Source organism: Myodes glareolus, chromosome 1 (assembly GCF_982192425.1).
Source record: "Myodes glareolus chromosome 1, mMyoGla1.1, whole genome shotgun sequence".
Classification (NCBI taxonomy): Eukaryota; Metazoa; Chordata; class Mammalia; order Rodentia; family Cricetidae; genus Myodes; species Myodes glareolus.
Window position 1 is genome coordinate 57130628 of NC_142026.1, and position 13694 is coordinate 57144321.

The window sequence follows — 13694 nt, forward strand, 5'->3', positions numbered from 1 at the left end:
TTTCTGTTTTTATTAACAGGCATCTCTTCCTATAGATAGAGACCCAAACTGGGCTCTGTCCCCAGAATTACCACAGCTTTATAAATAGATCCTGTTCCATGTATCTTAGCTGAGGTCTGGTCGTGGGCAGGACTCTGGTCTGCCTTCTATACAGCTGTAAGAAGAGCACTGAGTTCAGGCTGTAAAGGGCTGTGGGGAGACCCATGGGAGAATAAAATGAAGGAAACCCCTCTTTTATTTTTACCTATTTATTTATTCTTAAGACAGTGTTTCACTCTGTAGCCCTGGATGACCCAGAACTTGTTCTGTAGACCAGGCTAGTCTCGAACAGAGTCCCATCTGCCTCTGCTTCCCAAATTCTGGGATTAAAGGCGTGCACGGCCCTATAAGCTATTTGCTAGTTTGTTGTTTTGGAGACAGAGTTTTGCTATACACAATCTCCTCACCTTTAAATTTAAATGTACATAGGAACATCTCAGCCCCTGGGTCTGGGACTCTATCAAGGTAGGTGTCCCTAGGAGTTATCCCTGATTTTATATGTAAATATATGTGTTAGTTTATTTCTGTGAGTATAGGTGTTTTGCCTGCATGTATGACTGTATACCATTTGCATGCCTGATGTCCGAAAGGACCAAAAGAGGGCGCTGTATCCCTGGAGCCCCTGGACCTGGAGTTACAGACAGTTGTTGGCCTCCATGTGAACGCTGGGAATGGATCGAACCCAGGCCCTCTGCAATAACAGCTAATGCTCTTAGCCACTTAGCCATCTCTCCAGCCATCCCACTCGACTTTTGGAGACAGGTATTCACTAGGTAGCCCAGGTGGTCCCGGGAATGGCGATCGTCCCATCTGTTTCCGAAATGCTAAGTGTAAGCAGCCACACCCTCGCCAGAAATTTATTCGTTCATCTTTTGGGCTTTTAATTTTGTTTTGTTTTTTGTGTTTTATGTTGTTCGTTTTCTGAGACAGGGCCATATTATGTAGCCCTGGAACTTACTCTGGCATCGAACTCATACAGATAAACCTGCTCCTGCCTCCCGAGGGCTGGAAAAAAGGAGTGAGCCACCACGGAAGCTATCTATTAATTTTTCAGTTTTTTGGTTTTTTTTTTTTTTTTTTTGACAGTCTTGTATTTCCCTCCCAACAATGTACCGGACTCCGGATCAGTTGTTCCCAACATGATCATGGCGAATCCCTCCTCCACAACTTCTTCCTTCTTCCACATGCTAGTGTCTCAAAGCAAAGACCCCAGCACAGTACTGGAGAAGTAAGGGAAGTGCCTTAAGGCCTGATCACTAAAGGCCCGTCTCACTTTGAACCAGGTTGGCCCAGAACTCGCAGCTATCCTGCCTCACCCCCCACCCCCACCCCCCGCCTCCCGACATGCTAAGATTAAAGGCAGACGCCCCCATTCCCGAGGAGAGTTTCAATTCTGAGTTGAAAAGCTGCCACTCCCGCGAGGAACAGAGTTGGAAGGGACATCAGGCAGGAAAGAACTTGGTCACCCTTCCCATCCCGTCCATCTCCCGGATCCAGGAGCGTCGGGCTCCACCCTCCCAAGTCCTGTACCCACACCTGATGTTTGGGCGTGCCTCAGTTTCCCAGTAGCAGGGCGTTCCGCCAGCCCCGCTCCTCCCCTTTTTCCTCTTCCTCTTCGAGGCGTCGGTGGCCGCGCCTGGAGCTCCCGGAACTAAAAGCAGACCACGGGCGGTGGGCCGACGGGGGCCACGTCAGCGGGTGGCGGACTGTGCGGGCACCATGCGGCGGGGCGCGCTCCTGGCCAGTGCCCTGGTCGCCTACGCCGGGTACCTGGCGCTGGGCGCGCTGCTGGTGGCTCAGCTGGAGCGGCCGCACGAAGCCCGACTGCGGGCAGAGCTGGGGGCGCTGCGGGAGCAGCTGCTGCAGCACAGCCCGTGCGTGGCGGCGCCAGCCCTGGACGCCTTCGTGGAGCGGGTACTGGCGGCTGGACGGCTGGGACGGGCGGTGCTGGCCAATACCTCGGGACCCGCCAACGCTTCAGACCCCGCCTGGGACTTCGCCTCAGCGCTCTTCTTCGCCAGCACACTAGTCACTACCGTGGGTAAGTGAGAGCCATCCTCCCACTCCCCAGTCAGCGTCCGTCAGGCTCCTTAAAGATACACCTTCATCCAAATCATCTCAGGGTCTGGGATCCTCTCAAAACAACCCCCGTTCCTAACACGAAAACAGACCCACACTGGCCTCCGCTGCCCCTTTTGAAGAGTGCAAGCCAAACCTTCCTCTCAAGTAGTAAAAAGTTCAGTTCCCTTAGAGTAGAGACCCCTTCATAACTTCTTACAGCATCTGGGTCCTCCTCTGGGACCGTTTATTTGTTTGATCTTGAGATAGTACCTCTCTTTGTAGCCTTGGCTAGCCTGAAACTTCATCCCCCTGCCTCAGCCTCCTAAAATGCTGAGACTACAGATGTGGGCCCCCAGGCCTGGCTCCACTCCTTTCTTAACCCTCTTGACCTAGGATTAGTGTACATAATTGGCAAGGGCCTGGGACCTTCCTTGTGTCTCTGATCCCATGGGCTGTGCCCACATTAGCACTGGCACAACCATCTCTTCCATCTCCTAACTCCAGATAGGTCCTTCTGGGAACAGCCCACTTCAGCTGCCTCCTGAATTTAGATTTCCAGGGAACACCGAGATGCAGGACCGGGGATTGAACTTGGACCCTCATGCATTCTAGTCAGTAATCTCAGGGCACCATCACTCGAGGCCTGGCTTCTAGGAGAGACCTGAGACCCTTTCTGGGTTCACTTCCACCCTGACACTCTCCAGTAAGGGCCCCAGACCAAAGGCGCCCACCCCTCTACTGTCCCCATATTTCCCACTCTGACACAGGGCTCCACCTATCTCCCCCCTCCCCCCCCTCCCCCGTGTTGCCAAGATTTCTCCCAATGTTCTTCCACTCCAACTCAGGATTCCTGGATCGGCAGCTCCAACAACCAGGGGTAAGAAGGGAACAAACTGAGAGGGTCCTCCATGAAGAATTATTGGCTGTCCAGCTTGAAGGCCGCAAGTCAACACTCCCCCCAAACCACCTCCAGCAAAACCTCTAGCCCTTTCTAAAACGAGGACCAGCCACGGGTGTCCCTTTCAGTTCAGAAGTGAGAAGGGTTGAGGTGTAGCTCTGTTGTAGAACACTTGCCTAGCATGGGTGAAGTCCTGAGTTCAATTGTCAATACAACAAAAACCAGGCCGGCGATAGTGGTGCACACCTTTAATCCCATCACTTGGGAGGCAGAGGCAGGCGGATCTCTGTGAGTTCATAGCTAGCCTGGTCTACAGAGTGAGTTCCAGGACAGCCAGGAAACCCTGTCTCAAAAAAAAAACAAACAAACAAACTACAAAACCAGAACACCTAAACCTGTGAATGGGACTGCCATCCATCTTCCAGACTGTGACCCTGCTCAGGGAGAACAAATCCCCACCCCAGGACACAGTCCAAACACTAGTTTCTCTCCACCTGCTGTTCCCCCTCATATTCCCCCGGGATGACCAATATGCTCACACCCTACAGCTGGAACTTCACTTGCTACACAGCCCTGCCCCAGCCTGTTTGAGACAGGCCATTCTCTCTACCCGGGATACTCGAGGCCCTCTATGACAGAGCCCCACCACCCCAACAGTATTGCTGACTCCACCCTTGACACCCAGCAAGGACCTTAACAATGTCTGCCCCACTACTTCCTTTGGCTACCCTGGGCTCAGGAGCTCTGGCAGCATGAGAGCTCACCCAATCCAGATGAAATCTCCTGGCACCTGTTCCTCATTCCTATGGAACTAGGACCACAAGGACTCATCTTACGCTAGGACCCTGGGCTTGCTTTAAGGTTATGGACCCCCCAGCTGGGTGTGGTGGTACACCCCTCGGCACTTATGAGGTGAAAGCAAGAGAACCAATCTGGGCTACGTGAGACCCTGTCTCAGCCAAACCAAACAGGACGAGGGGGAAGACTCCATGGGGAGGGATGTTTACACTCATGTAAATGCTGAGCATGGCTGTGCAAACCTGTAACCCCAGCACTGGGGCAGAGACAGGCTCATTCTTGGGAGCTGCATAGCCGAATCAGCAAGCTTCGGTTCTGTGAGAGACCCTGCTGGAGGGGACAAGCTAAAGAGAGAGTGAACAGGACCTCAGACATTGTCCTCTGGCTTCTGTGCCTGTGCAGACACACCTGTGCACGTCCATTCACAAAATAAATACACACAGAGAGAAAATAAAATAAAAGAACACATCACCTTACACAAATATTAGCCCTCTGCTGACACATTCAGGTAGGACCCACCTCTACCTGTACCCTTAAGAACCCTAGGAAGTCCCTCCTGGAAAGTCCCTTCCATCCGCACACCACAGACCTGGGAAACCCCTCAGAGGCCCTCTGCTGCTCTGCAGCCCCTCCCTCGCCACAAGGTGACCTCTTTTGGGGACTTCAAACAGGGCAGAGGCTGAGCCACACTCTTAACTGCTTCTCCAGCTGGCAGTATCACAGAATCGCGGGTGGATTTGTCCCCCACTGGGGCCCTCATTGTGTGTGAGCAGCAAGCGGAGGTCACTGGCAACAGCTGACAACAGCGCTGGGTGACTCTTCACAGAAAAAAATGAACACATCTCCCCTGAGGCTTGCTTTCCCCAAGCTTCCTGAGCCGGCCTAACCTGCTTCTGGACTTCCCTAGGGGGACAGACACTTGTGTCTCTTTCTCCTCCTAGAGTTGGCGTCTGGCAGGTCATCCCCTGGCACAGGCAGATGGACAAGTGAGGGGACATAGATATGCCGATGCCGCAGACACAGCTGGCTGAGCGACTGCACAGCTGCACAGAACTCCCCACTTCTCAGCATGACAGGGGCTCACCACACCCAGGCTTTAACTCAGTCAGTAAAACACCCTTGTGAGGCAGCTGCCATTTATTGTCTGTCTGTCTATCATCTGTGAAGCTAGAACCCAGAGAAGCTGGCCAGCTGTCACATGGTCACACAGCTAGGATGGTGTCGAGCACTGTGACACACATTTTTAGTCCTAGCACTCCAGACGTGGAAGTAGTGGGATTACTACAAGTTTCAGTCCGACGAAAGCTACAAGTGAGATCCTGTCTCGAAAAACAAAACCAAAAAACATGAGTAAAGGCTGCTGACATAGAGGCAGAGAGGCAGTGAAGATCTGTTTCCACGGTGCCAGCAGCTAAGGAATCTTCGCGGCTGGGGAACTCACAGGCTGAATGCTTTCAACCAGGAGTTATGGTGAAATAGTCTATATCGGGTGCATCAGTCCTGATGGAGCTTGGGGGAGAATCTGATCCCTTCTGCCACTGTGGGTTGCTCCCCTAATTTCAGATCCAGAACATGGGTTCTGTATTCCCCCTCCCCCCCGACCATGTTCTGCTCTGAGATTTTTGGTTCCACCAGACTGTGCAGGTCTTTTGAGGTCAGTTCTGAAACCCAGCCTGTACAGTGAGTAGGAACAGGGAAGTTGGTTTGAGGGCTCATGCATATAGCTTGGCATGCAAAAAAGATAACGTGACCATGCCTGGTGGTACAGGCTTGTAGTCCCAGCTATCAGAGGCTGATGAAGGAGTAGCCCAATGTCAAGGTCTGTCTGGGAGATTTAGTGAGATCCTGTCTCAAACTAGAGAGTAAAAGAGGTGTGGGGTTCAGTTGTAGAGTAGCTGCCTTGGATACACCAAGGGAACCGCTTGACTCAGCCAGAAGTGGAGGTTCTTTGTAAGAGTCAGCAGTAAGGGACATGGTGGAGTGTGTGTGTGTGTGTGTGTGTGTGTGTGTGTGTGTGTCCTAAAAGAACTCAATACTTGACTATATCAAAATAGCATCACAGGACCTGTGATGAAGATTATTAAAATGAAACATTAAGGCAGAGAAGAGTGGGGGATGGCACAGGAAAGGGTGACGGAACGGGTGATAACGCTGGGCATGGTGGCTGACACTAGCAACCTCAGAGTGTCTGACGTGGGGGTGGAGATGGGGTTAAGACTGTTCTTGCAGAGGACACAGGTTCAGTGCTGAGCACCTTCATGGCAGCTCATGACTGTAACTCCAGTTCCAGCGAGCTGGCCTCTCTTCTGACCTGCACAGACTCTTGCTCACGTGTGGTGTCCATACCCACATTCAGGCACATACATATACACATAAAAATTTAAGTTTTTTTTCTTAAAAAGCCTGAAGCAGGAGGATTGCTATGAGTTTAAGTTCATCCAGAATGAAACCCAGCCCCAAAAAGATAAATAAATTGTTAAATACATGTTAGAAAATGTCATAATAGGGGGCTGGAGGTGGCTCAGTGGTAAAGAGCACTGGCTACTCTTGCAGAGGACCTGGGTTCAATTCCCATCACCCACATGGCAGCTCACAACTCTGTAACTCCAGTTCCAGGGCATCCAATACTCTCATACAGACATAAATGCTAGCAAAACACCAACACATATAAAATAAAAATAAATAAATTATTTTTAAAAATGTTGTAATAAAACCATTATTTTATACAATGAATATACACTAATTGAAAGGTTACAAAAAGCCCAGAGGTGGTTGCATGCCTATAATCCCAGCCCTTCAGGAGGATGGAGGGGGATCATGGGTTTTAGTGCATTGTGGGCACAACAGCCATATAATAGATAACACAATAAATAAATCCAATTAAAAATGCACGTAATTTAATTTTTAATTTTTAGATCATTATTTTATGAGTGTTTTATTATATATTATTAATATATTATATATATTGCCTACACATATATATGTGCATCATGTGCATGCCTGGCACACAAGGAGGTCAGAAGAGGGTGGATCCTGCCAGGCTGTATGGTCATGTCTTTAATTCCAGCCTTCAGGATGCAGACGTAGGCAGATCTCTGTGAGTTTGAGGCCAATATCCCCGAGATTTGGAGTTACAGATGGTTGTGAATGACTATGTGGGTGCTGAGAATCAAAATCGGGTCCTTTGCTAGAGCAACAAGAACTTTTAACCACTTAATCATCTCTCCAGAGTCCTCAGAATAGTAGTAATAATAATAGTAGTAATAGTAGTAAATAATAGGCATGGAAAGAAATTCTTCCGAAACGAGACTTAAGAATGCTCTCTACCCACCTCCCTGAAGTCTGGCCTTGCTCATGTTAAACAAGTGGTCCACACTGGTCCACACCCTGCACCAACAGGATTCTTCTTTTTTAAGTCAGGGTCTCTCTATGTAGTGCATACTGGCCTCAAACTTCCAATCCTTCCACCTCGGCTTCCTGAGATTACAGGTGTGGAGCATCATGCCTGGCTTCCTAAGGAGTCTTGCTACCTGCTTTGGGACACATGATAGATACCCACTTTGAGATTACAGGTGAAGAGTTCTCGTGGACAACACGAGATAGGGTGGGTGAATCTGTCCATGTGAATAGCTGGTGGTAGTCACTGATGTTTACGGTGACTCAGTTTGTACTGTCATTGAGAGAGTCAAGCTGGGAGTCCTTAAACCTGGAAAAATGAAACAAATTCAATGCCATTAAAACCTGTTTCCTAAACCAGGTAGTGGTGGTACACACCTTTAATTGCAGTGCTTGGGAGGCAGAGGCAGGAGGATCTCTGTGAGTTCAAGGTCAACCTGGTCTACAAAGCAAATTCCATGGCAAGCTCCATAGCTACTGGGAAACACTGTCTCAAAAAACCTCTTTTCTGCTGGGTGGTTCTGCCAGGTTGTGGTGGCACCTTTAATCCCAGTACTTGGGAGACAGAGGTAGGTGGATCTCTACAAATCTGAGGCCAGCTTGGTCTACAGAGCAAATTCTAGGACAGCCAGGAGTACACAGAGAAACCCTGTCTCGAAAAACAAACAAAAACCTAAAAGCAAAGTTAACATTTGAAAGGTGATGGTGACACATGCCTTTAATCCCAGCACTCAGGAGGCAGAGGCAGGAGGCTCTCTGTGAGTTTTAGGCCAGCCTGGTCTACAGAGCAAGTTCCAAGACAACCAGGGCTACACAGAGAAACCCTGTCTCAAAAAACGAAACAACAACAACCAAAAATATCCCTCTTCCAATGGTATATTTAATTCATTTTGCCAGAAGTCAAGGAATTCTTTCTTTTCTTTCTTTTTGGTTTGTTTGAGACAGGGTTTGTCTGTGTAATAGCCCTAGTGGTCCTGGAACTCGTTCTGTAGACCAGGCTGATCTCCAGAGATCCACCAGCCTCCTGAGTGCTAGAATTAAAGGTATATACCACCATGCTCAGTTTGAAGTCCAGGATTTCAAAGACCTGGCACCCGTTGTTTTGGGCTTTCACAATGTTGCTGAAGACAGGAAATAGGTGATGAGAAGCTGTCCTAATAGGGAAAAATACAAGGTTTATATTCCTTGTAGTTGGCTGGGAGTGTGGCTCAATTGTAGAGCTCCTGCCTAGAATCCCCCAGTGAGGGGCTGGGGTGTGGCTCAGTGGTAGAGCTCCTGCCTAGAATCCCCCAGTGAGGGGCTGGGGTGTGGCTCAGTGGTAGAGCACCTGCCTAGAGTCCCCCAGTGAGGGGCTGGGGTGTGGCTCAGTGGTAGAGCTCCTGCCTAGAATCCCCCAGTGAGGGGCTGGGGTGTGGCTCAGTGGTAGAGCTCCTGCCTAGTATCCCCCATGAGGAAATCCCCAGGGCTCCACATAGAGTGCCTGTCCAGATGCCCCAGGCTAATGTGGGAATGATCCCTCAAAACTAGGGAAAACTTTTTTTTTAAGTGAGTAACTCAAAGCAAGTGCATTGAGATGAGTCCAGAGGGTTTATTTATGGGGTTTCCCCTGGGTTTCAAAAGAAACCACAGCTTGAATGGGTCTGTGTGGCCAGCGGAGACAGGGAGGAGGGGGGAGCAGTGAGGTTAGGAGGAACTTGGGCCCCAGGGTGTGGAGGTGCCGGTGTACAAAAGGACTCCTCTCCCCACAGGCTATGGCTACACGACCCCGCTAACAGATGCGGGCAAAGCCTTCTCAATTGTCTTTGCGCTCCTGGGTGTGCCCACCACCATGCTGCTCCTGACTGCCTCGGCCCAGCGCCTGTCACTGCTGCTTACCCATGCACCCCTGTCCTGGCTGAGCTTGCGTTGGGGCTGGCACCCCCAGCGGGCAGCCCGCTGGCACCTGGTGGCCCTGCTGGTGGTCATAGTGGCTGTCTTCTTCCTGGTGCCAGCTGCGGTTTTCGCCTACCTGGAGGAGGCCTGGAGCTTCCTGGATGCCTTCTACTTCTGCTTCATCTCTCTGTCCACCATTGGCCTGGGGGACTATGTGCCTGGGGAAGCCCCTGGCCAACCTTACCGGGCCCTCTACAAGGTTCTTGTCACAGGTGAGCTGCATAGCTGGCTGGGCATCTGTGGGCTGGCAGTGGGGGAATTCTCAGGAAGAAATGGCCCTGTCCTAAGGAGTGTTGAAGGGGTTCTAAGAGACAACCAGCTGTCCAAGGGGAGAGACACCTGTAGGACCACATCCCTGCTCTGGAGTCTGAACCTGAAACTGACCCATCACCTTGCCATCTCCCCATCTCCCCTCCCCCATGTCTACAGCATACCTTTTCCTGGGCCTGGTTGCCATGGTGCTGGTGCTGCAGACTTTCCACAATGTGTCTGACCTCCATGGCCTCACCGAACTCATCTTGCTGCCCAATCCGGACCCTGCCAACCTCAGTCCGGATGAGGATGACCAGGTGAACATTCTGGACACCCAGACAGATCTGCACCAGCACCTCTCATCTGGCTCCCACGCTAACTATGCCTCCATCCCCAGGTAGCTGGGTAGTTGCTCTCAACATGGATACACCTGGCCAGGGCTTTGGACCCCATGTGTCTAGAGTGAACCAACAAGAGGGCCCTCGCACGCTCTCCTGACTCTCAAGGCCCTCCGCTGGGAGCAGAGGAGTAGCTGCTCTGCGCCCATGTCCTCAGCTGCTCAGGGAACCACCACAGCCGCTTTCTCTTCCTTCCTCTTCTCTCATTTCTTCTCATACTCGGACCCCTTGAGCCTTCTGACTTAGTTGGTGAGAGCGGTGCTTTAACGTGTCTTGTTCTTTTCTTATGTCTCGTTCTCTCCTGTCGCATCATTCACACCTCAGCTGCCGGTTCTTCCGGGCCCCGGGCCTGGGCTTCACTTCAGCCACTGCGTTAGTGGCTCTGTCTTGGTCAAGTGATTTCCCCGTTCTAAACTCTGATCTCCTCTGCTATCTGATGCAAAGAGTATCAGACTGGTTCACAGCCCTCACTTCTGCCCTTCTACTGGTTCTGTGCCAGGCACATAGCAGCAGAATAACAGTAGAAGTGGCTTGGGCTCTGTTCTTTCTGTTGTTGTTTTGTTTTGTTTTGTTTTTCGAGGCAGGGTTTCTCTGTAGCTTTGGAGCCTGTCCTGGAACTAGCTCTTGTAGACCAGGCTGGTCTTGAACTCACAGAGATCCATCTGTCTCTGCCTCCCGAGTGCTGGGATTAAAGGCATGGGCCACCACTGCCTGGCCTTGGGCCATGTTCTTACAGGGCTCACCAACTAGTGAGGTAGACTCACCTACTGGTCCTTTGCCCAGGCTCTGGAAGAGACAGAGTAGTTAGGATTGAGGAAAGGATCTGAAATGTCCAGGTGTACTTCCTAGAAGAAGGGACAAGAGCTAACCCAAGACCTGCCAGTCAAGAGAAGAAATTGTCCCTTCTTTTCAGGTGTCTACGGCTCATAGTACTTGTGGAAAGAGGCCTGGGATGGGCCAGCATCTCCCTCAGTGGCGTGGCAGGCAAGGAACTGATCCAGGATATGAACCCAGATTCAAGGAGCATGGGAGGTGTCACTTAATATAGTCCATGGTGATGCTGTATCTGTTTCCTGGGCACTAATGGATGGCCCTGTGTTCTGAGCCAGTTTTCCTGGGTGTACCCTGTAACAGGGCTGTACCCTGCCCGTGCATTTGAACAGGTGCTCTACCTCTGGGTTCTGTGTTTGCTAAATGCTGATCATAATAATACTATTCCAAAAGACGACGTCAGCCGAAGACGTCAGCCAGGTGTAGTAGCACGTGCCTGTAATCTAAGCTGAAGCAGGAGGCTTGAGATTTCCAGGCCAGGCTGGGCTACACAGCTGGAATGAGGTATTAAAATAATAATAATAATAAAGATAACAGTAACAATCAATACATATAAGCAAAGGGTTATAGTGCCAGGCCAAAGATACCAGAGAAGGCTGTAGCCCACACACCCTCATGGCTGGGACTTACTGTATTTATACATTTATATCACTTAGAAAGGGTTTCACTGTAACAAACCCTTGACTGGCACTGTCTGAGTTAACCTAATTGTTACATTGTAATTGGACAGAGCACACAGAGTACACAGAGTGCCCACAGGGTGGGGTTTGGGTGGGTGCGAATCAGGGCCATGATGCTCTCCACAGTTTTGAAGGGTCTACTGGCCCTGGATTCAGCCTCTTTCTTCTGTTTCTCTCTACTGAAGGCTTAGCTCCCATGTGTGCTCTCCGCCTGGTGTCCAAATGGCCGTCACAAACCTAGACAAGCTCTTTCTAGGGCATGCCATAGAAACTTCAACCAGAGTCCTGAACTTTAAGGAAGGCTAGCTCATCCGCAAATCATGCTAGAAAGTCTGTCGTTGTCCGAGAGAAGCCTGAACCATAAATTATCTCTCAGACCAGCGTGGAGGTGTAGGATTAATTGAGGCACAACTCAAATGGCTTTATCTGGAGGGAGTTTTCAGGGATCCCTCATGAAATCCCAAGTTCACATCCTGAAAATTCACCCAGGTTTATTCTCCAAACAGCTTTTATACCCAAATGTAAACTGAGGGGGAAATTTTATTAGCATTCTGTTTCCTAGGTAGCCAGGAGAATTACTGTGGTCACGTCCACACCTTTCTATGCCCATTTTGTCACATCTTCCTATCTATGTCTGCTCTGTCATGTAGACTGAATTAACACCTCTTTCCCAGGCGACCTCCCAAATTACCAAAAGTTAGCAGCGTGACATTGCCAGATCCTGACCCTTTGTTTAGGATGGCGTCAGTTTGTCTGGAAAGGCTAGGTGACCAATGGTGTGGGAGAATTGTCTGTATTCTGTCAATCATATTTTAATAAAACGCTGATTGGCCAGGCAGGCAGTATAGGCGGGAAACCAGACAGGAAGTAGAGGTGGAGCAAAGAGACTGGGAGTATTCTGGGAAGCAGGAAGCTCCCTCCACAGTTCTGCCCAGACCACCGGAGAGGAAAGATGTAAGCTGCCCCGCTGGAAAAGGTACTGAGCCATGTGCTAACATAGATAAGGATAATGGGGTAACATAAGTTATAAGAACTAATAAGTAGCCTGACCTAATGGGCCAATCAGCTTTATGACTTATAGAGATCTCTGTGTGATTGATTTTCCTTGGGAGTTGCCGGCTGTGGGGTACCAGGTGGGACAGAAACCCCAACAAGCCGGCCCACATGCTACAGACCACTTCCTGTGTGGCCAGGTGCAAACTGTGGCCTGAGAGTCTGGCCACCATACAATGTAGAAATATGGGCCTGTATAATATAGCCCTACAATCCACTCTCTTATTAATTTTAATAAAACCTGTGCTTCTGTAACAGAACAGATGATCACATCTGCAGTAGGCAAAGACTCCTTCATTTACCCAAATTTGCCCGTCCTTGGAACAGGCATTCCATTCATGCGAGCTCCTGTCTTAGGCACCTGGGGAGAAGAAGCTTCAAATCCCTGACTGCCGACCTCTGTGAACAAAGGAGATTAGGGAGAGAGATACCTGTGGGCTCTGTGTCTCGGAGCCATACTTTCTAGTCAGGAGAGATCGTAATGTTTTATGAACAATCGTGCTCCTAAAGGTTGTAGTCTCCTAGTTAAAGGAGAGGGGGATGGCCTGAGTTGAAAATGTTTCTTCAGCTGCTCTAGTGCACCTCTTAAATTTTTTACATCGTATCAAAATCTAAAATATGCATTAAACTCAAACATTTACAGGGCATGTCAAACTTTTCTCAACATCTTGTGAGCAGTTACAAACATTACTAGGTCAATACCATAATTCTAGAATGGGAATTAACAATAAATCCACAATTTAACATATCACAATCTTCTTAAATCCATATTAATCAAAAGACAAGAAAAGCTTTTCTGATGGGTGAGAACAATGACATTGCCGCTATCAGATACCAGTTCCAGTCTCTGAGCAGTAGTTAAACCCTCAGGCTGCCCCCTCTTAAGTGAAGAGCGGCTTCAGTCATTCCTTACTGAGTCTTTCCCTGAGGGGAAAGCTTAGATCTTAGTTCTCAGGTCCAATATTTCAATCAAAATGAGTCCTGTGTCCCAAAGATTAAAACAGTCAAATGGGGGCTGGAGAGGTGGCTCAGAGGTTAAGAGCACTGACTGCTCTTCCAGAGGTCCTGAGTTCAATTCCCAGCAACCACATGGTGGCTCACAGCCATCTCTAATGAGATCTGGTGCCCTCTTCTGGCAAGCATACAGACAGAACACTGTATACATAACAAATAAATAAATCTTTAAAAAAAAATAAAACAGTCAAATGTTCAGTCTGCATTTACTGCAAGCATGTAGTCATCATGGTCATCGCAGCTGGGCCTCTGTCTGTGTCCCCAGTGTCTGGAAACAGCTCAGCTTCTGTCCATCAGTGCAGAATGCCACTCTGCAGTGCAGAGCAGTGGCAACAAATCAGG

At 49.6% G+C, this 13694-nt stretch overlaps 1 protein-coding gene across 1 annotated transcript; it reads left to right on the forward strand.

Moving 5' to 3' along the window:
• Positions 1 to 1586: 1586 nt before the first annotated feature.
• On the forward strand, positions 1587 to 12363 carry Kcnk6 (potassium two pore domain channel subfamily K member 6). The gene is made up of 3 exons (XM_048439521.3): positions 1587 to 2080; positions 8941 to 9336; positions 9554 to 12363. The coding sequence occupies exons 1-3, from the start codon at positions 1759 to 1761 to the stop codon at positions 9775 to 9777; spliced, it is 942 nt and encodes a 313-aa protein (XP_048295478.2). The 5' UTR covers positions 1587 to 1758; the 3' UTR covers positions 9778 to 12363.
• The last annotated feature ends 1331 nt before the right edge of the window (positions 12364 to 13694 follow it).

Coding starts and splice junctions, on each gene's coding strand:
- Kcnk6 (XM_048439521.3), top strand. CDS start 1,759: ATGCGGCGGGGCGCGCTCCTGGCCAGTGCCCTGGTCGCCTACGCCGGG. Junction 2,081..8,940: donor CACACTAGTCACTACCGTGG/GTAAGTGAGAGC, acceptor CTCTCCCCACAG/GCTATGGCTACACGACCCCG. Junction 9,337..9,553: donor CTACAAGGTTCTTGTCACAG/GTGAGCTGCATA, acceptor CCATGTCTACAG/CATACCTTTTCCTGGGCCTG.